The 26,702-nt window shown below is 36.8% G+C and overlaps 1 protein-coding gene across 1 annotated transcript in view; it reads left to right on the top strand.

Moving 5' to 3' along the window:
• LOC149845729 (uncharacterized) overlaps positions 1-6,100 on the top strand; it is a 35,828-nt gene extending 29,728 nt beyond the window's left edge. The window contains exons 3-5 of the mRNA XM_089995955.1: positions 4,466-4,570; positions 4,685-4,732; positions 5,689-6,100. Coding sequence (XP_089852081.1) covers positions 4,466-4,570; positions 4,685-4,732; positions 5,689-5,928 — 393 coding nt within the window. The 3' untranslated portion in view covers positions 5,929-6,100. The remainder of the gene's footprint in view (positions 1-4,465; positions 4,571-4,684; positions 4,733-5,688) is intronic.
• The last annotated feature ends 20,602 nt before the right edge of the window (positions 6,101-26,702 follow it).

Here is a 26,702-nt window from a genome sequence, read left to right as displayed (position 1 = left end):
ACATAAGGCATGTGATTTTCTCGAATCTGACATCCGATGACGCAGTGTCTGGTGCTTTGTAAGTCACGACACTGGTTTTGGTAAATGGGTTTCACAAAGGAACCTATCACTCAACAACTTGGTCTTGCCCCAGATCAAGGGTTTTCCCAAAACATATCGGGTGGAAAGAGGAATAGGTATTCCTCTCGAATACACTGAGTCTATGGCAAGGAAAAGAAACAAAAGATAATAATGCGAAAAGGAAGTGCCTGGGCGCGAAGCGCGACGGCAAACAGGAACTGCGAAAGCAAGGGACAAGGATCGCGAAACCGCGTCCTTGAATTAAAAGACAGTAAGTAGTAACTTATGAAAGCAAAGGCCTGGGCGCAAAGCGCGACGGCAACAGAAACAGAAAGTGCGTAAGCAAAGGACAAGGACTGCGAAACTGCGTCCTTGAATTAAAAGACAATAAGCAGTAAATACGAAAGTAAAAGCCTGGGCGCAAAGCGCGACGGCAAACTGAAATGCGAAAGCAAAGGACAAGGATCGCGAAACCGCGTCCTTGATTTAAAAGTGTACTTATATACATATAAGTATATAAATATATCATTAAGTCCTTTCGATTATCAATTATTTAAGCTTGATTTAATTATTTAAGTCCTTGTGCATCTTCTCCTACCTTGGGGTATTGCGAGGATGGAGTCTTCTACGAACGTAAGTGATCGTCGGTTTAGTTCGCGGGGCACGAACGGGCTCCGTTGCGTAACACTGCAAAAGTATGTAGTTTAGCATGCATAAAATAAATATAGATAGGGAGAAAACTCAATTTCTCCGCAATCCAAAGCAGGGGTCATTGGCCCCTACCGTTGCGAAAGAGAACGGGGTAGGGTCCAATGACCCATGTCGTTTAAAGGAGATGGGTACAGGGGCCATCGGCCCCTGCTGGATTTCTAAAGGAGGGCAAGGGCCTTCGAGGCCCTTGCTGGGTGTTAAAAGAAGGTGGGGCAGGAGCCGAAGGCTCCTGCCAGCCTTTCTTTAAAAGAAAGGGGCCGATGGCCCCTACCAATGAAATGAATAGGATGGGGGAGAGTGCAGGGGCCAAAGGCCCCTGCCGAGCCCTTGCTCGCCAGAAAAAGAGACAAGGGCCTCTGGCCCTTGTCGGTTAAAAGAGGGGCAGGGGCCAAAACGGCCCCTGCTGGGTTTTTTTCCCAAAAGAAGGGAGGCAGGAGCCAAAGTGGCTCCTGCTTCTCTTTTAAGGAGAAGAGTAGGGGCCATCGGCCCCTACCAAAAGAGAAAAAGCAGGGGCCTATCGGCCCCTGCCAGAAGAGAAGGGAGAGAGCGCAGGGGCCAAAGGCCCCCTGCGGCTATCTAAGAGGCGGCAGGGGCCAATGGCCCCTGTCGTTCGTGGAGAGAAAAAAAAGGGGGGGGGGGCAGGCCATTGGCCCCTGCGGGACTGAAAAGAAAGGGGGCAAGGGCCGATGGCCCCTGCCGGAAGGTGAACAGAAGGAGGGGGGGGGGGGGGGTAGTCGCAGGGGCCTTTGGCCCCTGCCTGCCGTAATAGGAGAGGAGACAGTGAGGGAGGGGGCTCACCTGCGGCTGCCGGAGAGAAGGGAGGACGCCGGGGAGGTGGTTGTCGAGGAGGGAGCTCGCCGGAGAGGGTGGCGCCGTGAAGGGGGGGGGGGGGTTGGCCTGCGTCGGCAGAGGGAGAGGGAGATGGAGTCGGGGGAAGAGAGAGCAGAGGGGAGAGAGACGAGAGATGAGAGAGAGAGTCGGGGGGGGGGGGTCGGGGGAGGCTCGTAGGCCCTCCCCTCTCCCCTCTCGTCTTTTAATAGGGAGGGGGCGCACATAGGGCCCGCCCCCTGTGTCGCCGGAGAGGCCCCCTGCCGTGGGCTGCCAGTCCCCTCGAAAAGGGTTTTCGAGGGGCTGGCACAGGTTGGATCCGGGTCGGGTCTGGACCCGACCCGGGTCCGATCTTTAATAAATTTTTTTTTTTACTGGTTTTACACCAAAACTTTCATTAAATTTCATATCCACACTATTTCTGAATTTATACTAGCTAGTGCCCTATATTCTATTTGGGGGTGGGGCGGGGGTGTGTGCAATAGGCCAAGCTAGTTGATTTCCTGACAGGGTGAGTTTGGCACTCCAGTGGGTTATGGCCCAATCAATTGAGCCCATCCCAACCCAGAAAGACTGCTCCATGAGCTGCCCATCCTTGTACAAGGGAAGTCTGTTGGGCTGGCCCATTGATGGGCCACAGTCCAAAATATTGTCCCAAGACCGACCTCTTCAAGCTAGACTAGGAGTAGTCCTGAGGTCGGCCAATTTGATTCCCAAGCCTATTATGTATTCAACTTCATTGCTTGACATGACTATGGATTTCTGCTTTTTGTTGCATCGTGAAATCATATTCCAACTCAATAAGTACAACACTGAGATTATAATCTCGCTCTTCTGCCCCAGTTTGCATTTGCGAAGCAATAGTTGATTCAATATGTACAATCATTCTTATGATACATTATTCTGTTGCATATTGTGCCCTTTACATACCTCAATATTCTTTTTGATGTTTCCGTATGTTTGTGGTGGGACATACATGAATTAGCATATTTGATTTACAACATAAACTATATCTGATCATGTAAGCATCAAGTACTGTAATCCTTGAGCCAAGTTTCTATATTTCTCAATATCTTGTATAGGGCCACCTTCATTTCTAGACAGGTTTCCATTCATGGCAAATTGTGTTTGTATTCTTAGAAGTCAGCATGTGGCACTTTTGCAGCTTCAAGTTGCATGTTCGGTTGGGACAGCTCAAATTTAGTATTTGTTCAATCAATTTCTATTCCTTGAAAGTATTTCTGCATCCTAAAGTCCATCTGGATTTTGTGATTTAGATATTTCATTTCATCTATTAATTATGAGGATTTTCTTATGACAATTATATCATTTTCAGATAATAATATAATTAGTATGCCTTTCGTATCCTTTTTGAAAACATTGGATGATCAACTGCTGCCTTTAGATGACCCAGACTTTGAATGCATTAAGAACTTTGGAATAACTTTCTTGAGGCTTGTTTTAATTCAATACATCAATTTATTTTAATCTACGTGCATACTTTTGTGGAACTGCTTGATGAAATCCTTGAGACTGCTCAATATCTATCCCCCCCCCCCCCCCCCACACACACACACACAGAGAGAGAGAGAGAGAGAGAGAGAGAGAGAGAGGTTTGTCTCTTTTCTGTTTGCGGCTGGGACGCATAACAATTCTCTTAGTTAAGATGAAGAAACAAGTCAAACTTTATGATAGAGGGTGGACTAAAACATAATATTCTTAATGGTCATGGAAGGTCACTTGTCTCCATTATGTTTTGACTCCATGTGTGGGTCTGAATAGGAGTCAGCTTTGCATCTCTTTTGGAAATGCACATTTTTTAACCAGCTGCTAAACTTTGAATGGCAAGATTGGGACATGCAGTCCATGAAAATTAAATCACTGAGATAAGTTTTCCTAGATGATTGGCTAAGACACAAGGAGAGAAGTGGTTTATGGTTTGGCAATAGTGGACATTGGCTTGGTGGTGCATCTGGTTGAAACATAATGGAAGAATTTTTTATGGCACAAAGTGTGATTTACTGATAGTTTGCTTAATAATTCAAATCCATCTTTGTCTTTATGTTTGCAATTATTACGTCATGCAAAATATCGCTTGCATATGTCTGGGTGTTTATTCTGTATCTCCTTTAAAACCATTTATACCAGATTGAATCCTTGAACAAAATGATGTGTCTGGTGTTCTTGCTTATGGTGACCCCCAAGTATCTCCACATTGAAGCCAATTTCATATCCGTTTAATTCAGTGGCTTCCTTGAGTTCAATTCACTGTCAAACTTGACATGATCTTGTTAAAGTAGGTTTTGCTGTTATATTTTTTCCATGGCCGGTCATGTTAGTTTGTTGGTGTAAACTTTTATTTCTTTGCGAGCTTCCATGTAGTAGATTTTCAAGCTGAAAACCTTGCTCATGATTTTGTTTGTGGTGTTTGGCTGCAGGATATATAAAAAAGCTCTGCAGACTTGGATTATCAAACGAGCCAATTGGCATATTTTATTTGTAATATAGTTGCATCAGGTCACACACACACACACACAACATATTTTCTGAGGTGAAGAAAAAATGCATGCCACAGATACAAGTCCACTTAAATTTTCCATCATTCAAACATCAGATTTTTTCACATGTAACTTTAGGTATATGATGTGATTTACTATTGAAACTTTGTCCCTTTTCACTTCATTATTTGTTAGATATGCTATTTAATATCCATTATTGGAAATGAAAGTTCGATGTGTCTTAATTGACAAAGCTTTCTTTGTACTGGCTTTTTGGTTCTCCATGATTTTAAGACTAAACTTTAATTATTATATGATCAATTAAAACACATTTTTCTTTTGTTTGATTCACCATCTTTTTTCATCAGCTTCATTTTGGAGTGAATAGTGGGGCAACAAAATTTGCGATTGAGAATCAAGCCATAAATGAAGCCACATTTCGATGTCCTGATGAGATGGGCTGGAAGCCTCAGGTTGGACAAGCTCCCTTATTGAATAAAAAACGGCATACTTGGAATTTTACTTGGAATTTTGCTTCTTCTTGGATTACTGAAGTATTGAACTTTGTAATGTGCATTTAATTGCAGAAAGTTCCTATAGCCCCTTCGGATGGAAGCATTTCACGTACACGTCAAGTAAGTTTGCTTTATACTTCTTTGGTTTGACAAACTGGTTGAAGTACTTGGCAGAACATAAATGATAAATTATCATCTAAAACAAAGTTCTTTGGTTGAATTTGTGTGGGAGAAACACTCTAGTAGTTCGGGGAATATGCAATTTATGAAACCTTCTGTTTCTCCTTGGTACAAGAAGCAATTCAACTGCTATGGTTGCACTTGCAGATTGTTGCACATGCATCTGAATTTGTCTGTGTGAGTGCACTCACTTGAGAGAGAGAGAGAGAGAGAGAGAGAGAGAGAGAGAGAGAGAGAGAGAGAGAGTTTGTCTTTTTGCGTGCATTCATCCACTTATGCACTTATTAGATACAAAAGAACTTGGTGTATGGACATCTCCAAGTGCAGATTCATGCTGAAATGTTCACAAGCTGTAAGTTCAAGCTGAAGTTTTGGAACTCAATAGAAGTCTATCGAATGACTTACTTTCTCAGCCTATCCCTTTAGTGATTGGACACATTTTTTATCTAAAATTTATTTGTCAAGAAGATCTAATATTTCAGCTTTAATTCATATAGCAAGTACTCTTTCTTCATGTGTGCATACACTTCCAAGAAAGCAGCTTTCCTTACGTGATTGTTGATGCATGTGCAACTCTTTCACTTTTGCATCTGTAGACATGCATGAATAGACGTGTGAGACACAAAGGGCATGCTACTGATTAACCATAGTCGCAAGGAATTTTCATACTGAAAGGTTTCATAAGCTTTTTGTGAAGCTCAAGTTTGAAACTCCAATAGAAAAGTTTATCCCATGGTGACTTTGTTACCCTGTTTTTAGGCATGTCCACTCTGGCATTAGCTGCCAAGAAAATCAAAATAATTCAGTTGTTTCACTAGATTCTACGATTAATATTTTGTGTTCCTTGCATGCTATGTAAATTCTCATTAAGTGATTCATCTGAACCTTTTCCACAGACCTCTCTTCCAGTTGATGAGATCACCAAGGCATTGGCAAAAATGGGTTATGAGGTGATGTCATCTGAAGATGCTGGAAAGTTTGTGTGCAATTACGTCTACTATCAGTCTCTTCGATTTGCAGAGGAGCATGGCATCAAATCTCTGTTTGTTCATGTCCCGCTCTTCTTAACCATCAATGAAGAAACCCAAATGAAATTCATTGCTTCACTCTTGGAGGTGCTTGCTTCTTTAAACTAGCCACTTTCTTAGCTAGTGGCTTATTTTAATGGATGTTCATAAAAGTGTCTTTTCTTGGGATCTTGCTTGTTTTATTTGTATATGCATGTTATTTATAGAAAGAAGAGAAGGAAAATGAATCACTTTTCCAAATTTGTCCGTACAATAATTTTCTCTAAGAAAAATCTTCTCCTTATCATTTTCTTGTCTTGCAAAAGATTATGTTGGTGTTTCTTTTCTTGCTGTTAGTCTTCTCTGTGAGCATATCTTTTTCGATGATGAATCCTTTTCCTTTTTTTTTTTGATGATGAAGCCTTTTCCTTTTTTTTCCCACAAAAACATTTCATTCCATAGTGGTTTTGACATAAGAATCGGATGTTCTTGCTGCCTTCTTGAGTTGAGAAAGGTTTTAGTAGTTTCTGTTCTTAAGTGTCAGTCAGCTATTCTACAAAACAAGCTTACTCTGCTAAATGGATTGTTATTATGTTGATCAAAATAATATTCCGTGTATTGTTTGCTCTAGCATTACACTTGATGAATAGGTATTCCATGCCACTAGATCACGCTATCTTGGCCTACAGATCCCACAGGGGCCTATCTTCCATCTTGCCTAACTGAAAGAGAACAAGAAGGTACATTTCTGACTAAAACTGGAAACAAGCAAAGTGCTTGAGCATAATCAGTAAAAGGGAATTGTTGCGGGGAATTCATTTAAGATGCTATGTTCCCGTTATACCTTACAAACTTATACTTCCATGCGTGTGTGATGCTTTCATCCATGGGGTTCGGTCATAAATGAGTTCATTCATAACATTAACACCAACATTCAGGGTAACCCACTCGTAACCATCCTTTAAGGTGGTGCAGTTCAGGTTAAATTTGAAGTTCATTTAATATGGGTCATCAGATTGAATATGAATTAACAGCCTTGAGAATGTCAAGATGCTTCATGTATAGTCTCTCTCTCTCTCTCTCTCTCTCTCTCTCTCTCTATATATATATATATATATATATATATATATATATATATATATATATATATATATATATATATACAAAAAGTGGTAGCTGCTCACTAGTTAGGTACTAAAACAAACACCACTCAAGCTGAGTGGCGTGATGGACGCTCAACGTGAGTGATGTTTGTTTGAGCACCTAACGAGTGAGCAGCTACACATCACTATATATATATATATACATATATATATATATATATAGAGAGAGAGAGAGAGAGAGAGTAGGTGGTTGCGTAACCATTACAAGTGCAACAAAAAGCGGGATAACACTGACATTCAATGCGTTTTTCCACCAAAAAACCTTTAGCGGTGATAAAAGTCCTGTCGAGACCTTTGGCGGCGACTTTTATCGCTGCTAAAAGTCCTGCTGATACCTTTAGCGGTGACTTTTGTCGCCGCTAAAGGTATTTTGGTGATAAAAGAGGTATTTTGGTGTAAAAAGGATGTTGAGAATCCATCGACCTAAGGGTTGCGCGCAACTACCACTTTTCCTATATATATATATATATATATATATATATATATATATATATATATATATATATATATATATATATATATATATATATATATATATATAGCCTTTATTTGCTAATGTCGCCATTACTTACAAACGTCCCATTTTTTTCATTTTTAAGTTTTTTGGTTGGTTTCTATGATATTAACCTTACATATGTGATCTATGTGCTTTGCTTTAGAATCATCTAATTATGACACTTTCTTGGTTCTTAAATTCATTTTTTTCACCAAAAAACATGATCCAAAAGCCGGTTCCCACTATTTTGAACATGTTGAATTCATCCATAAGGTCGGATTGGATCAAAACAACTTGTGTATAGGAGATCCAAAGGTGTTTGTACATAATGGTGCCATTACTAAAACATTACTCATATATATCTATATATATATATATATATATATATAGTGATTACCGTCTTAATTTTCAACTTTTTTGTTCTTTTTTTAAAATCTAACCTTATAGGTGTGATCTATATGCTCTCTTTAGTAGAAATAGTCTTTTGAATCATCTGATTATGACGTCAGTAGGTATTTATAACAACAACTACGCCTTCATCCCAAAACAATTGGGGTCGGCGATATGAACCAAAAAAGAAAATCATTCTGGGTCTTCCACATGAATCTTTCTCCTCCAATCATTTCTATCCAATGCCATGTCCTCGGTGAGGTTCAAAGCATTCATATCCTTTCTTATCATCTCCATCCTTGTCTTCCTAGGCCTACCCCAACCTCTTTTAACTAATATATTTTCCCATTTCTCCACCCTTCTAACTGGAGCATCATTAGGCCTTCGTCGAATATGTCCAAACCACCGTAAACGATTCTCTCTCATCTTATTTTCAATGGGTGCAACGCCTACCTTCTTACGTATCTCTTCGTTCCGAATCTTATCTTTTATTGTATTTTCACACATCCATCTAAGCATACGCATCTCAGCTACACTCGTTTTTTGAATATGATGTCTCTTGGCAGCCCAACATTCCGTACCATATAGTAAAGCGGGCTTAATAGTCGTCTTATAAAACTTTCCCTTCAACCACAATGACATTCTACGATCGCATAACACTCCAGTTGCACTTTTCCATTTCATCCACCCAACCTTTATCCTATGATTTACATCTTCATCAATTTCTCCATACTTTTGAATGATAGATCCCAAATATTTGAAAGAATCATCCACCAGTATTTCTTGCTCACCAAGCTTCACTACACTCCCATCACTACTTCGTTGCTTATTAAACCAACATTCCATATATTTTGTCTTACTCTTACTCAACTTAAAACCTCTTGCTTCCAATGTCTGTTTCCATAATTCTAACTTAGCATTAACCCCAGCTCTAGACTCATCAATCAAAACAATATCATCAACAAATAACATACACCACGACACATTTTCTTGAATTGATCTCGTAGGCTCATCCATCACTATAGCAAATAGGAAAGGGCTTAAAGCAGATCCTTGATGTAACCCAACCGTTATAGGAAAATTGGTTGTCACCCCTCCACAAGTGCGGACATTGGTTACTACTCCTTCATACATATCTTTAATTATACTAATGTACTTGAGAGAAACACCTTTCTTCATCATTGTCCACTAGAGAACGTCCCTAGGTACTCTATCATATACCTTCTCCAAATCAATAAAAACCATATGCAAATCTTTGTTCCTCTCTCTATTTCTCTCAATAAGTTGTCTAAGAAGATGTATAACTTTCATAGTTGATCTTCCAGGCATAAAACCAATAGTATGACTCATGAGTTTTATACCACGATAGTTTATGCAATCTTGTATATCACCCTTATTCTTATATAGAGGCACCAAAGTACTCTTCCTCCACTCATTACGCATCTTACTTGTTTGCCAAATCTTGTTAAAAAGATTTGTCAACCATTCTAAACCTTTATCTCCCAAGCATTTCCAAGCCTCGATAGGTATACCATCTGGGCCAACTGCCCTTCTTGATTTCATTTTCTTCAAAGCCTTTGCAATTTCTTTCTTTTGAATCTTGCGTATGAAGTCACGATTCATCTTATGAAAAGGAACAGAGAAGTCTCCAAGATCCTGAGCATGACTTCCATTAAAAAGCTTATCAAAATAATCTTTCCATCTCTCCTTAATCTCCTCATCTTTAACTAAAACCCTCTGCGTTTCATCTTTGATACATCTAACCATACCCAAATCCCTCGATTTTCTATCTCTTATCTTTGCGAGCCTATGAATATCCTTCTCACCCTCTTTGGTATCTAATTTGTCATAAACCTCCTTATATATCTTATCCCTCGCGTTTCAAACTACTTTTTTAGCTTCCTTCTTTGCTATCATATACTTCTCCAAATTCTCATTATCACGACTCTTACTTAGATTTCTATAACACTCTCTTTTAATCTTAATAACTAATTTGACATCCTCATTCCGCCATGATGTATCCTTACCTAGCGGTGAACCGCCTTTAGACTCACCCAATACCTCCTTAGTCACCTTTCTCATGTCACCTGCTATCTTATTCCACATTGATTCTGAATTCTCTTCGAGACACCAATCAACTTTCTTAACTACCTACTATACAAACATTCCTTGTTTAGCTCCTTTCAGTGCCTACCACTTAATTCTAGGTTCTATCCTATGTCTATCCTTTTTGCGGCATTGTCTAATTCTAAGATCTAAAATTAAGACTATGTTGTGTAGCTATACTTTCTTCCGGTATAACCTTACAATCGATGCAATAACCCCTATCTCTTTTTTTAAGTAGGAAAAAATCTATCTGACTCGTATTAACCCCACTTTTAAATGTTACTAGGTGAGACCCCCTCTTCCTAAACCAAGTGTTTGCTAAGATCATATCATAAGACAAACCAAAATCTAAAATCCTTTCTCAACTTTCGTTTCTTTCTCCTATACCATAGCCTCCATGGATACTCTTAAATCCATCCCTACTAATGCCTACATGTCCATTAAGGTTACCGCCAATGAAAAACTTTTCTCCATAAGATATCCCTTGTACTACTTCATCTAAATCTTTCCAAAATTGATGCTTAATGGAATCATCTAAACCTACTTGAGGTACATAAACACTAATAATATTAATAATATATGTACCTAATACTAATCTAATAAGTAAAATCCTATCACCCTTCCTACGGATCTCAACTACATTATCTATAAACTCATGACTCATAACAATTCTAACTCTATTCCTATTCTTATTTATTCCTGTATACCAAATCTTATATCCCTAAGGTTCTATCACTTTTTCTTTCTCACCTACCCATTTGGTCTCTTGTAGACATAAAATATCAATCTTTCTCCTACACATAACATCTATTAACTCTACCAACTTACCAGTTAAAGACCCTATATTCCAAGTGGCTAACCTAATTTTATAGTCTTGGACTAACTTCTTTACCCCCACCCGTCCAACAAAGTGAGGGAACCCTTGCCTATAATTGATGGCTCAGAATTTTTATAAATTTAAACTCATAAAATCATATTCTTTTATTGTAAAAACATGATCCAACAATTGGTCCCTAGCAAATGGAACATGCTGAACACATCCGTAAGGTAAGATTTACCAAACATAGCTTGAAAATCAAAATCCGGCACTGTCCACACTTTATGAATGGTTAGGAGGAACCGATATATATATATATATATATATATATATATATATATATATATATAGAGAGAGAGAGAGAGAGAGAGAGAGAGAGAGAGAGAGAGGAATTGTTAGCTGCCTATCCCCTACTCGCTTGAATGGTAACGGATGCGGGCGTGATGGATGTCATGAGCATAGTGCTTAACAAAAGGGGGCTTCGGCAGCCAGAACGGCTGCCAAAGACCAGCAGTGGTTCCTCCTGCTGCTAAAGACCAGTGGTGATTCTGCCTGCCACTAAAGACCCCTTTTTTGACAAAAAAAAGAAGTGTGGGTTGACACATAGAGTGTCCGCCCAGGATTCGCCCACAAGGGATTAAGCATCTATATATGTCATTGTAATATCACGGTATTATATCTTTTTTATGTGCAAAATATGGTCCTCAATCATGTAATGCCTGCAAGGTCAAGTGCATGACGCTCATCCATGTTCAAACGTAAAAGATATAATCGCTTTTTGAGTTTTTGAGTGTTCAATTGTTTAGTTGGTGTTTCATATAAAAATTGTTTCACACTCATTGGTGTGTGATTCTCAATACTAGTTCATCATTAAATACTGATTTAATGAAGTGTTTTGAGTGAAAACCAACTGTTAAGTTCACAATTTTCTCTGAATGAAGCATACCTTACAGAGATTCATTCTCAAGTCAATTATCTAAATTGAAGTTTTCAGTTCAATTTTTTACCAATTTATGAATACTTCAGCACCCAATTAACAATTTCACTGATATTAAAAACACCTTTGTGTAGTAGTTTTAGCATGTAATTTGTAGAGCAACGAAGCATACTCTCTGACTGGACGGATGATTCTGCTCAGCACTTGAACTAAAGTGCAGCTAGTACACTGCCACTTTTCACACTCATGTTTTGAAAGCCTTGTGATTCTTAGATTTTCGCAGCGTTTTGAGATTGCAAAATCACAATCACAACATTTTCTCAAGTTTAGTGAAAAATGTGGAAGTGCAAGTTGTGATTGTGATTCTCACTTGAAAATGGTTCGCTCTTGACTCCTTTGAAAGTTGGTCACAAGATTGACCTTCTGACCAACAATCCCCGCTATTGGATTCTCAACTGTGGTTTCTCATCTTATCTGTGACCAAAGCGAACATGTTTCCAAGCATAGCAAGTTCGTCTTGTATGGCATGTTTTGGTTCATGGAAACTGAAAGCATCTTAAGAGCGCATTTGCTTTGGTCACAGGCCGGATTAATAATGACAGCTGAGAACGTAGAAGTTATGATTGTTGATCACAGATCAATCTTGTGACCAAGATTCACTGGTTTCAAGAGATGAGCATTATTGATTAAAAACAAGGAGAAGACATAAAAATGCAATGCCTGCCCTTTTCTCACTTTGGAATCAACTATCTCTAGCCAAAGGGGTCTTGGTCACTACCCAAGGCAATAGGGCTGGGAAATGAGACAAGCCACTCATGGTTTGATTCGTGCTTGGCTCTCTCGTAAAATAGGCTGCCTGAGATGAAACGAATAATAGGTGTTGGCTCAAAACTCGTATGGTTAGACTCATTAAGCAGAAATGAGCATACTTTAGATATATTTTTACTGCGGACAATGGCATAGATGGCGCTAATTTTTAGCACAAAATGATTGTTGGGTCCAGCCCTATCCCTCATTAATGGTGTGGGGAAGTGAAATAGCTACCCACTACTTCTCATTAATGCAGGAGAAGTTGAATGGCTAAAACTCCTGTTTCTCGAATGAGTCTAGAAGGCTCACATCTAGAAGGTTCACATCTAGAAGACTCTATGCCATCTATAAATAGATGTGCAAAGGCTGTGTGCTGGTGAGAAGAGCAGAGTACTGTGAGCAGAGTAGCTGTGTGCAACGTGTAGAGAGAGAAGAAGTAAGAGAGAGAGTGGAGAGAAGAAGAGGAAGGAAGAAGGTTAATCACCACGCATTGATCCTCAGAAAGAGGTGTTGGTTGTGGTGTGGGTTTTGACTCAGGTTGTGCACCCGAGAGGTAATCTTGTATCCCTCTCTTCCTGTGATTCCTTTGTTGTTATTCTCTTTAGCTTTGGGCAAGCTATTGGGCGTTGTACTCTCTACTCTTATTATAATGAATTATTCTCTCCGTACCCCGTGGATGTAGGTCGTATTGACCAAACCACGTAAACCCTTGTGTTGTGATTTGATTGTGCCTTTATTAGATCCTATATTGCTTCCATACTAATATCTTTGTTACCCTCATTTCTCAACAAGTGATATCAAAACCAGGTTCGTAAAAAGTCATATCTTCCAAGTCAGTTAGCTCCAAGTTTGAGGTGGAGAGGTTTGATGGCAAAAAAAACTTTTCTTTATGGCAAAGAAGGGTGAAGGCTCTACTTGCACAGCAAGGGTTGCACAAAGCTCTTGTCGGGAAGACGAATAAGCCAAAGACCATGACCGATGATGAATGAGATGATCTTAACTTGAGGGCCGCTGGTGTGATTGAGTTGTGTCTATCAGATGAAGTCATGTGTAACGTGATGGAAGAGAGGACAACAACAAGATTGTGGTTGCGGCTAAAGAGTCTCTATATGACCAAAAACTTGTCCAACAAGTTACACCTCAAGAAACAACTTTATAGTCTTCGTGTGAAGGAAGATACTCCTATTCTTGACCATCTCAGTATGTTTAATAAGATTATTGCTGGTCTGTTTAGTTTGGATGTTAAACTTGAAGATGGAGATAAAGCTTTGTTGTTACTAACCTCATTACCCCCGTTCTATGAGCATCTTGTGACAACCATAATTTATGAAAAAGAAACATTGGATATGGAAGATGTTACAGGTACGCTCATTTCAAATAAAATTAGGAGAAGACCATCATCAAATGAGGATTCTGGTGAAGGATTGATGATGAGTTTATCCAAAGGCAGAGGTCGGTCAAAAGACAGAAAAAATGACCGCAGATATAGGATCAAGTCCAGGTCAAGGAAGGACATCACTTGCTACAATTATGTAAAGAAATGACACTTCCAGAATAAGTGCAAAGAGACAAAGAAAAATCAGGAAAAGAAGAAAGAAACAGAATCATCAGAAACCAAAGAAAATACCACAACCACAGTTGAAGGTGAGCTTGTGATTTTGTCTACTACTAATGATCCATGTATCTGTGTGTGTCAAGATACAAATTAGGTTATAGACACGGGAGCCTCGTACCATGACACACCACAGAGAGAGTATTTCAGTAATACAAGACCAATAATTTTGGTGTTGTCCGAATGGGAAACACATGAATGTAAAAAATTATAGGGATTGGAGATATTCATCTCCAGATCAATCTTGGGTACATGTTGGTGCTCAAGGATGTCAGACATGTTCCAGACTTGAGGTTGAATTTGCTTTCAATAGGAAAACTTAATGAAGAGGGAAGAAGCAGTGTTTTTAGCCAAGGACAGTGGAAACTCAGTTGCGGGTCATTGGTTCAGGCTAGAGGAAAGAGATGTTGTACTCTTTACAAGATGCAAGGAACAGTCGAATACAGCTGAGGACTCTTCTATTGATTTGTTGCATAGTCGATTAGGCCACATGAGTGAGAAGAGCTTGCAGATTCTTGCTAAGGGGGAGCAACTTCTAAAGTTAAAAGGTACATATCTAAACCTGTGTGTTCATTACTTAGCTGGTAAGCAACATAGAGTATCTTTTGTTAGAAATGCCTTCCATAAAAAATCTCACATTCTAGAGCGAGTTTATACTGATGTTTGTGGTCCTCTGAGAATAAAAACTGTTACTGGTTTTACTGATATGAAAACTTTCAGTGGTGCACTTTATTTTGTTACTTTTATAGATGACTTCTTTAGGAAGGTTTGGGCATATCCTCTAAAAACTAAGGATCAGGTTCTTGATGTATTCAAGCAATTTCATGCTATGGTTGAGAGAAAAATAAGAAAACAACTGAAATGCATCAGGTCACGTAATGGTGGTGAGTACACATGTCCATTCCATGAATATTGTAAAATTCATGGAATTTGCCATGAGTTGACAGTTTCAGGTACCCCACCACACAATGCAGTTGTAGAAAGGATGAACCGTATAATTGTAGAGAGAATCAAGTGTATGCTTGCACAGTCCAAGCTACCAAAGAAATTCTGGGGTGAGGCTTTAAGGACAACAGTTGATGTGATCAACTTGTCTCCTACTCATGCATTAGCAAATGATGTTGCAGATATGGTGCGGTCAGGAAAGGATGTGTCCTATAAGCACCTGAGGGTATTTGGATGCAGGGCATTTGCACATATCCTCAAGGAGGAGAGGTCCAAGCTTGATGATAAGATGAGGCAATGCATTTTTTCTGGGATATGGTGATGCTAAATTCAGCTACAAGCTATGGGATCTAGAGAAGCAGAAGGTATTCAAATCCAAAGATATGGTATTCTTTGAAGACCAGACACTTGAAGATATCAAGAAAGAGGTGCCAATTCAGACTTTTGCAGATGAATCTATCCACTTGGATCCAGTTACTCCTCTAGTGGCACATGTTGAAGGAAGAGCAGTGTAGGAAGATAATGCAGAGGCTTGAGCAGGAAGAAGTTGAAAAATAACCTTCTCCAGAACCCCAGCTGAGAATATCTTCTAGAGAGTCACAACCTTCCAGAAGGTATTCTCCATATGAGTATGTAATGCTTACTGATGCAGGTGAACCAGAGAGTTACCAGGAAGCACAAGAGTGTGAGCAATAGCTAATAGTTATGCACGATGAGATAGATGCATTGCAGAAAAACCATACTTATGACTTTATAGAACTACCAGAAGGCAGAAAGGCCTTGAAGAATAAGTGGGTTTTTAGGTTGAAGACTCAAGAACAATGTTCTCAACCAAAGTACAAAGCCAGATTGGTTGTGAAAGGCTTTGGTCAAAAGCAAGGTATTGACTTTGAAGAGATTTTCTCTCCTGTTGTTAAAATGTCTTCTATTTGTGTTGCTTTAGGTATTGCTGCTAGCCTGGATTTGAAAATTGAGCAGCTAGATGTGAAGACTGCTTTCCTCTATGGTGATTTTGAGGAGGAGATATACATGGAGCAACAAGAAGGTTTTAAAGTCAAAGGTAAAGAAAATCTTGTATGCAGGTTGTAAAAGAGCTTGTATGGGCTGAAGCAAGCTCCAAGACAGTGGCACAAGAAATTTGATTTATTTGTGGCTGAAAATGGATACAAAAGATCGACTTCAGATCATTGTGTCTACGTAAAATGGTTCAGTGAGAATTTTGTTATTCTCTTGTTATATGTTGATGATATGCTTATCCTTGGAAAAGATATGTCTATAATTGATAGGCTCAAGAAGGAACTGAGTAAGACCTTTGCAATGAAGGACATGGGGCCAACAAAGGAAATATTGGGCATGCAGATCTCTTGTGATAGAAAAACCAAGAAGATATGGTTATCACAGGAGAAGTACATCGAGAAGGTGTTGGAAAGGTTCAGTATGAACAATGCAAAGCTAGTTGGTTCTCCTTTTGCAGGTCACTTTAAGCTGAACTCAGAGTAGAGTCCATCAAGTGACGAGGATAAGGAAAAAATGAAGAAAGTTCCTTATGATTCAACAGTCGGAAGCTTGATGTACATAATGGATGTATGAGATCAGACATCACATATGCAGTAGGTGTTGCTAGCAGATTTCTTGCAAATCTAGGAAAAGAGCATTGGGCAACAGTAAAGTGAATCTTTAAATATCTTAGAGGGAGCTCCAAAGTTTGTTTAAGCTTTGGGGGTGGACCACCTGCCTCGACAAGTTACACTGATGCATATATGGCTGAAGATATTGATACAAGGAAGTCCACATTAGGTTTTGTACTCACTTTTGCAGGGGGAGCTGTATCATGACAGTCAAAATTGCAAAGGTGTATTGCTTTGTCTACTAATGAGGCAGAGTACATTGCTCTTACAGAAGCTTGCAAAGAGATGCTATGGATGAAAAGATTCTTGAAGGAGTTGGGTTTAAAGTAAGACAAGTACTTAGTGTCGATTTATGAAATATTGTTTTGTTTGTTGATATCGATTTGTAATATTATGCTGAATTGCCATATATCGATTTATAAGCTATTATGTGTTTTCTAGTAACGATTTATGAGATATTATTTTGTTTGTTAATATCGATTTATAATATATTATGCTGAATTACCGTATATCGATTTGTAAGATATTATGTGTTTTCTATTGTCGATTTATGAGATATTATTTTGTTTGTTACTATCAATTTGTAATATATTATGTTGAATTGCCGTATATCGATTTATAAGATATTATGTATTTTCTATTGTCAATTTGTGAGATATTGTTTTATTTGTTAATATTGATTTGTAATATCTTATGCTAAATTGTCGTATATCAATTTATAAGATATTATGTGTTTTCTACTATTGATTTGTGAGATATTGTTTTGTTTGTTACTATCGATTTGTAATATATTATGCTGAATTGTCGTATATCAATTTATAAGATATTATGTGTTTTTGAGTATCGATTTGTTAGATATGGTGTTGTTTGTTAATATCGATTTGTAAGTTATTATGCTTAACTAATTGGTAGCCATTGTTATATGCATCTTGAATAAATCATAGTAAACGTATGCGCTGGCTAACACAAATTGATATTTTACACATGACAATGTTGAGCATATCAACTAGTTGCAGTGAAGATGACGTATCTCAATCATTGGGAAGTCATAGAGCAATGAACATTCATACTATCGACACACCTGAAGAATTAAATATGCGCACTAATGATGCACATGATAAGAAGGATGCATGCATTGGATTCAATCTTGAGTTGAATATTCCAGCAGACGAATTGCAATTCGATAATGAGGTAGACGATCATGACAATGCACTTGACAAAGGTGCAGGTACCTCAAGTCTACATGATAGTACACTTGACTCTGTTCCCGTAGAGGGAATGCAATTTAATAATGAGGAAGCTGCATACAAATTTTACAATGATTATGCCTTAAAAAATAGCTTCAGTGTTAGAAGATATTTTTGGGCAAAAAATACACAGGGTGTCATGGTGAGAAAGGCATATGTTTGTTTAAAGAAAGGTTGGAAAAAGTCAAGTGAAAATCCAATAAGGAGCAAGCCATATTCAAGATGATGCTGTCTAGCTAGAATAGTGTTAAAAAGACTTCTGAATGGAAAATATGTAGTTTTTACTTTAATCAATGATTATAACCATGAATTAGCCACTTCATTTATGACTCCTATGTTAAGGTCACATCGTAAAGTAACTGCAGCACATGCTACAATTGCTGAAATAGCTGATACCGCCGACATTGCACCAAAAAAGACATACAATTTCTGCGTGCACGTAGATGGTGGTCGCGAGAATGTACCATTCACACCTATGGATCTAAGAAACCACTTGAGAAGGAAGATGTCAGAAAACATAAAAAATGAAGGAATATGTTCTTTGGTTGATTACTTACAGAAAAAATCAAACAATAACCCTGATTTCTTTAGTGCAATGCAACTGGATGAAGATGGGTATGCTGTGAATATGTTTTAGGCAGATTCAAAGTCAAGAGTGAATTATGAATGCTTCAATGATGTGCTTATTTTTTATACGACAATGAAGATTAATACAAAACAATGGCCATTTGCGCAGTTTGTTGGAGTGAACCATCACTCACAAAGTTGCATATTAGGTGACACTTTTTTGTATAACCAGACCAAGGAAACCTTTGAGTGGTTCTTCAGAGTATGTACACAAATAATGACTGGGAAGCATCCTGGAGTTGTACTTACAGATGGTGATCATGCAATTGTAGCTGCAATGTCTCATGTATGACCATATGCACATCATCGCCTATGTTTGTGGCATATCTTTCAAAATGCAGCAAAGAACATATGACACATTTTTAATCAGAAGATAGGATTTGATAAAAAGTTTAGACAGTGTGTACTTGAGAGCATAGACAAGGTCACTGTTATCATCGCAAAATTTTACTTTTGCAAATCAAACTGACCTTTGAAATAGTTTTTGAAAATAACTCGCCTCCATTTTTAAAATGCGGGAAAATTCCGTAGAATGGGACTCGCCTGTCGGTACGAGGTTCAACCGTTCCTGCCACCTTTAACAGGGGTAATTGAACCAAGGATCAATCTTATGCTCTACTCTATTCAACTTGTCTAAATCATATTCTAATTTTTAAATGCACATAGAATCAGGCATGTGCTATGAATTTTTCAGAAAAATGCACATTTGAAAACATGATGTTTGCTTTGAATGATTGAAATATAAAATGTAAATCTTGGAAAATCGTGAATTGGGATTTCAAATGTACTTCTGAGAGAAATAAAAATCGATTTTGAGGAATCCTTGACATTTGGTGAAAATCGATTATGAGAGACTTGGTTTCTCTGAATTCAAACTTGGAAATTGAAATTCTAATTTAGAAAATTTGAATTTGGAACTTGGGAAATACTTGAAATATTCTTTGAAATTCAATGCTTTTGGGAAAATCGATTTTGCTATAAGACTTAGGAGATTTTGAGGAATTCAATTTCCTTGACTTGGATTTTGAATTGGAGTTGACAAATGCATGAAATGAATGAATATGGATTTGAGGAATTAAGAAATACTTTTTGTATTTTTGAGAAATGCAGTGCATTTTTGAAGTTAGCCTAAGAGTGTAGGCTGAATGTGGCTAATGTGAAGATCATAAATCTAGGTATCATTCATATTCTGACTATGGCCATAAATACAAATTCCACCAAGTTTATAAACTTCATAGAAGCTGGTGCATGTGCCATTCGTGTAGACCATGGTGAATTTGTAAAAATATGCATGAATCATCATCCATCACACATTAAAATTATAAAAAATAAACTATATGCAATGCAACCTAAGCTAAGCAGGAAATATAAATTCTTATTCCAAAGTTTAATTTAGTTTACATCACTATTGAAATTTAAATACATGACAGATAAAGTCTTCAATGTACCTGCAAAACTAGAAAACTTGGTTAATGAATATATGTTGGCTTTTCTAGATTTATCCAACAATATCAGGAAATTGTTGGATTTTGCTAGATATAAGCCTTTTTGCCATGATTCCCTTAAATCAAAATGATAAAGTATGAAATAAAATTAAATAAATAACAAAGATAAGATATGAAATTTCGAAATTGGGGTCAAAATGACCAAAATACCCCTAATAACAAGACTATGGCCTTTAAATTAGGGTTTTTAGAAAGATATTTTGATAAAATGCAAGTTTTGAAATTTGAATGGAATAAACTAAGCTAAATATGATATAACATGCTTAAAAATATGAAAATTAGGGTTAGGGATTTCGAAATTTAGGTCAAATGACCAAATTGCCCCCAATAGCAAGACTATGGCCTTGAAATCAGGGTTTTTAGAAAGAGATTTTGGTAAAAACTTAGGTTTTTTGCACTAAATGAAATCAAATGAGCACAAAATTAAACCTAAAGTATCCTAAGATGCTTATGAACAAAATAAGACCCTAAAACCATCTGCTTATACACAAAAATCCAATAATATCACAAATTTTGTGATTTTTGCAGTGTTTTTGGATCTTTCAAGAACCCAGTTTTGCAATTTGCTTGATTTAGCCATCAAATGGATTCCAAAATCCATAAAAATTGGTGCCTACACTTGTTATAACCCTAATCTCAAATTGGAATTATAAAAATAATTTTTTGACATTAAATTAATCCGAAAATTGCATTAAACCCTAAAAATATGCTATTTTTGACCTAATTCACCAACCAGTCTCAGTCCAAGACCTGAACCAGGGGTCAAATCTCCATGGAAATTTATGAAATTTTACAGAGACTAACTAAGAAAAAAACAGAGATTTCCCAATTTACAGATCGGAAAAAGCATCTCCGGTTAAGGAGAAACCTTTTCGGCAATCTGAGCTAAAATATATCACTTGAAAATACAGACATAAATAGCAATTCTAAACAAAAATCTCTAAAATTTTAGTGGTGAACAGTAGACAGAAAAATAAAAATACTCACTTTTTACAGATCATGAATCGGATCTGTGGTTTGGGATTGATGACTAACACAAATCTGATTAGGGTTTTGGTAAACCCTAATGAGTTTTAAATTTAAAAACAGATTCTCTGAAAGGGGAAAAATACTAAACAGTAATCAAAAAATCCGAAAATTTCACAGAAGACAGATCTACTCAATGTGAATCCATAGCACTTTACAGATCTAAAATCGGATATAAGATGAGAGAAATATCATCACAGCAAGTTACCTTCTTGATTTTAACCACGATTTTAAAGCTTTAAAAACCCGATTTGATGTCTGATTTTTTTGACAGAGTTCCCGAGATCCAAAACCTCTGATTTTTCTACAGTAACTCAATAACTCATGCATGCATCACATATAAAAAAATAAGAAATAAACAATGAGTTCTTCAATCCGAAATAACATCATCTTTACTGTTCTAAACTTAAAACACACAGAAATTTAAGAAACTTGAAAAACCATGCATTAATTAATGTAAATAAATAAAATAAACCATAAAACAGTAAATAAAAATTATTTCTATGCTATAGAACGTAAAAAAAACATGAATAAACCATGAAAATAAATTAAAAACAGGGAATCAATGGCTGGAATTTGATATCACCTTTAAAACATAGATTTAACCCATTAAAAGGGTAAATCATGTATTTTATAGGTTAATAATGTAAAGAATCATATTAAAATCAATTCTAATGGATTAAAATCCCTGTAAATCATCCAAAACAGGGTTAGATCACCTTCTTGGACCGTTCTTGCTGGTTCTTGATAGTTCTTGAGGTGAAAACATGGTTGATCTTCCATAAGGAGGGGTGTCCAAGCCTAAATCTAGGTTTAAAGCATTAAATAAAATAAGAAAAGTGAAGAAGTTCATACCTTGGAGTTGCAGCAATGGGGGAAGGGCTGGAGAGGAGAGAGAAGCTCCAAGATTTGCTCCCAAGGTGGCTGAAAAAATCGTCCCCCCTATGGGGGCCTTTTATAACCATTTTTTAGGTTTTAAAAATTAGCAATTTTGAAATTTTTGGACTTCTAAAGGGGGGGCGATTTTGGGGTGGAGTTACCTAACTACCCCTAGTCTAAATTATCCTAAATAATGCCTAATTAACCCCTAGCTAATCCTAAAAAATCCCCAAATGTGGTGCCACTTGGCATTTTCTCACATTGGGTTTTTAAAACTCCTTTAAAAACCTTTAAAAATACTAGTTTTAAAAACTAACTTTCAAAAATGAGTTTTTCAAAATAGTTTTGACTCTTCTAAACCTCTAACACTAACCAAGACATCAACTAACCCTAGTCTAGCCCTGACTGACTCGAATATGGCACCACCCCGAGTGGGCCCTACTTGAGTTTTTCAAAAAAAACGATTTTAAAACTTGAAATTGAAGGAGTTTTCAAAAGGATCTTCAAAAGTAATCTTAAAGTTAGGATTTTTGAAATGGCATAAGGTTCTAACTGAGTTAGAATTCCTCTGGATATGGTGCCAACTGAGCGGGCCCACATCGAATTTTGAACATTTTTGAAATAAACACTGAAAATGGCTTTGAAAAAGGGTTAAAATTGACATTTGAAATTCAAGATCTTTGAAAATAGGGTCTCAAGTGAACTGGAACTCCGGGTTAGAGTCCTGAACTCTTAGGACTCTGAGATTTTAGATTTTAAAAGCCAAATGAAAGAATTTTCAAAAGATTTTATCAAGAAATGATGAAATAAGTTAGAAAACACAGTCAGGGTTAGACTCCTAACTCGACCGAACTCTAAAATAGAGTCCTGAACTAACTGGACTCTGTAAAATGACCTAAATTTTGAAAATAATCGAAAAGACTGAAAATGGAAGTAAAACAGACTTAAAAACAGACTTATGACTGGATTAGGACTCTGAGACAGAGTCCTGATCGGACTAAAACTTTCAAAAATTTGAGAAATTTGATGAATAGAGGAATTCAGAAGCGATACCACCTCAATGGGTCTCATCTGTGAATTGAAATCGATTAAAATTTGAATTTGAAATGAATCCAGATTGTTTCCTTGAGAAAATATTTCGAAATATAACGTCCTGGGGTTGAAAAATGACAGAGTATTGAATAAAAACCCAGGTTTTGAAATTGATTTTGAAATAAAGCTTTAAAATTCAAATCTGGATTGAATGTTTTGAAAACAGGAGTGTTGGATCTCGAAAATGAGATGGGATGTCATACAATGCTATGCAGAATACGTGCAATGACATGCAATGATCTTGTAATGACTTATGAAATGGACAAACACTGGATGAAGGTAAAAATTTGGGGTGTTTACAGTCACCTTTATGTCTGATTGAGAGCAAATGATTCAGATGTACGACCTTGAAGATTGTTTGTGATTACAACATTTATATGCAGACAAAGAGAAGTGGGCATTGGCATATGGAAGACAATACTTTTGTGTAGGTATGATAAGCACACAAAGAGCTAAATATATGCATGCCACACTGAAAAAACATTGTATTCATGTTTAACAATGTTTCATTTCATGGAACAATATGAATTATTTGTAGACGGTCTTAGACAGAATGAGCTTGAACAAGATATGAAATGCTTCAACACCCGCCTTGTAACTTTGGGCATAAAAATATTGATATGACTTGCAGATCTGTATACACTAACTGTATTTGAATGGACTATGAAGAAGGTTATACAGGTTATGAATTGCAACATAGAAGGACATATGCAATATGAGAATGTGCACAAATACCATGTTGTATGGGATGACGAAAAGTATCCAAAAGGCAAGAAGCACATGTTACGTACAATGTTGACAACGGAACAGTTGAATGTACGTGCAAAAATGTTTGAATTTAAAGGTATTTTATGTCGTCATGCATTAAAGGCACTTAATCAAGAGAAGATATAAGAAATATCTGAGTCATATATAATGTGAAGATGAATGAGACAAGTAAAGATTGAATTGCTAGAGACAAATAATGTTAGTCCATCTAGTGTTGATGAGAAGTGACATATAGCCTTCCATTACCAACAACTATGTACGTCACTTATGCATGTTGTCGATTTGGCATCGAAAAGCGAAGAAGCCTATGTATGTATGAGAAACGTGTCAAGGGAATTGCTTAAAAAAGTGCAGTTAATTTACCATGAGTCTATTGCAGCTCGTGAAGACCAATCTAAGAAAACGGGATCGAACAACGTAGGTGAAACTCACGCTTCCCCTGACCCTTGTGAGAAGTTGGGCCAAAGTGTAAACATCATCTTCGATAAGTCAGGAGTAAACGTTGTAGACTATGATGAGAATATTCACCTAGCGAAGGGTATCAAATGGAAACCTGTCTCTGATCGCAGTCGTCAGAGGACAAAGGGTGCACTGGAATTGGTTGGCAAGAAAATGTCTAAGAAACAACCAGCCCCTAAGAAACCAAGCCCTTCGCATGAACAGGTATGCAATACAGTATATTGCTTCCCATGTAAATTATATTACGTGCAACCTATCAATATCTAACTTGTATAATTTCCAACATGAAGCAATACCATACAGACGTGCACTACAATGTTGTAACCTACAATCCACCCAACCTGTTTGAGTGGAACAATGACATGAGTATGACAAGTCTTTTGGTATGTAACAATTTTGAGAGGATGTTAGCATTTCTTGTTGAACTTAATGTAGTGTTTGATATTATTCTATTTCATGACAGAATTTGTTCAATTCAAAAGCGAGCAACGCAACACAGGAATCACATGTGGATTCTTCAACTTTAAAATAGTTATAGCATTTAACTTTCATATCTTACAAATCGTTGTAATGTTTAGTATTCTATAATTCTTTGTTGTAAATCGATAATTCTTTGTTGTAATTCTATAATTCTTTGTTGTAAATAGATAATTCTGTGTTGTAATGTTATAATTATGTGTTGTAATTCTATAATAAAAATCATACTACAAATATCATAAAATTCGACACTAGAAAATACATAATATCTTACACATCAATATACAGCAATTGAGCATAATATATTACAAATCGATAGACAAAAATTCAACATAATAGCTTACAAATCGATATTAACAAGCAAAACCATTTTCATAAATCGATACACAAAAATACATAATATTTTACAAATCGCAAAAGAGATTAGTGATGTATGCAGTGTACAAAGGCTTGTAATGTTCGCCCTTCATCAATGAAAATCCAATAAGCGATTAGAGACGTGTACTATTCATAAATCATTGTGATGCTCACCCTACGTGAATGAAAATCGCAAAAGGGATTAGCGATGTATGCGGTGAACAAAGGCTTGTAATGTTCGCCCTTCGTTGACATAGACAGCCCGTAAAAGTGATTAGGAAATATCGTTGACATAGACATAGCCCGTAAAAGCAAATCGTGATAGCATATAGCAAATCGCAATGGTATAACATTTTACACAATGATGTCTATGTCAGCCACATCTGAATAAAAATTGCACTGTGCATGAGTATAAATCACGGTAAAATTGCACAGCCAATATTTGTGTAAATCATTTGACTTTTATCAACCATTATGTAAATCACGATAGGAACACAACTTGTAAAAGCAAATAAGTGACATTTTCACGCTACAAAACGCTAAATGATAATTTTGTGTTGCAATGTTATAATTCTTTGTAATTCTATAATAGAAATCATATTATAAATATCATAAAAATTGACACTAGAAAACATATAATATCTTATACATCGATATACAATAATTGAGCATAATATATTACAAATCGATATTAACAACCAAACAATATCTCACACATCAACATTAGAAAACACATAATATCTTACAAATCTATATACGACAATTCAACATAATATATTACAAATCGATATTAACAAACAAAACAATATCTCACAAAAATTGTTATAATATCTTAAATTATTGCAGAATTTACATTATTGCAATTTGGGCGTTTAAGGTGGCGATTTGCATGTTCAACACACGCATGCCAGGTTCATGATTTTGGTTTATGGATCAATGTAAATTTTGTACACAGTCTTACAACATTTGTTACAAATGTCTGTACACAAAAAAATTGGAAATTGAAAGTTGAACAAAAAATTGCTCTCTCAGCAGTAGAACGTAACCATCTTCACGTTATCCTTAGAACATGTAGACATTTAAAATGACTTCCTCTTACTTTTGGGGGCCTTGCGTCCTTCGTAGCTTTCTAGGTAATCCTGCAGTCTGAGTTTTTGTATCATTCTCAACTAGAAAATCCTTCAATTCCTCACATAGTTCTTTGCGGAATCCAGGTATATCATCCTGAAAAAAAACCCGAAAATGAGAACAATATAAAAATATAGTACTCAATAATATAGGTTAATAAATAATGTTTAAGTATACATCATACAATGGTGAATTCTGGTGCTCGTCTATAGTATATTGCTTCAATATACTTCATTACAATGACGCTACAATCGATGCCATTATTTTATAAAGGCGCATCTTATGCGACGTGAAGCCTCCATGGGACAATGTCGACACCCAACATGTCTTTGAAAAATCAAACCTGTGGTTTATGCAAAAACAAGTAAATTCTGAGCTACGATACAAAATATGGTAATCTTAAAGATAGAAACTTACCAAATGCACAATGTCAC

The sequence above is a fragment of the Nuphar pumila genome, chromosome 2, assembly GCF_984573655.1.
Source record: "Nuphar pumila chromosome 2, dmNupPumi1.hap1.1, whole genome shotgun sequence".
Classification (NCBI taxonomy): Eukaryota; Viridiplantae; Streptophyta; class Magnoliopsida; order Nymphaeales; family Nymphaeaceae; genus Nuphar; species Nuphar pumila.
The sequence above is the reverse complement of the archived record's forward strand: the minus strand, read 5'-3'. Positions and strand labels throughout refer to the sequence as shown.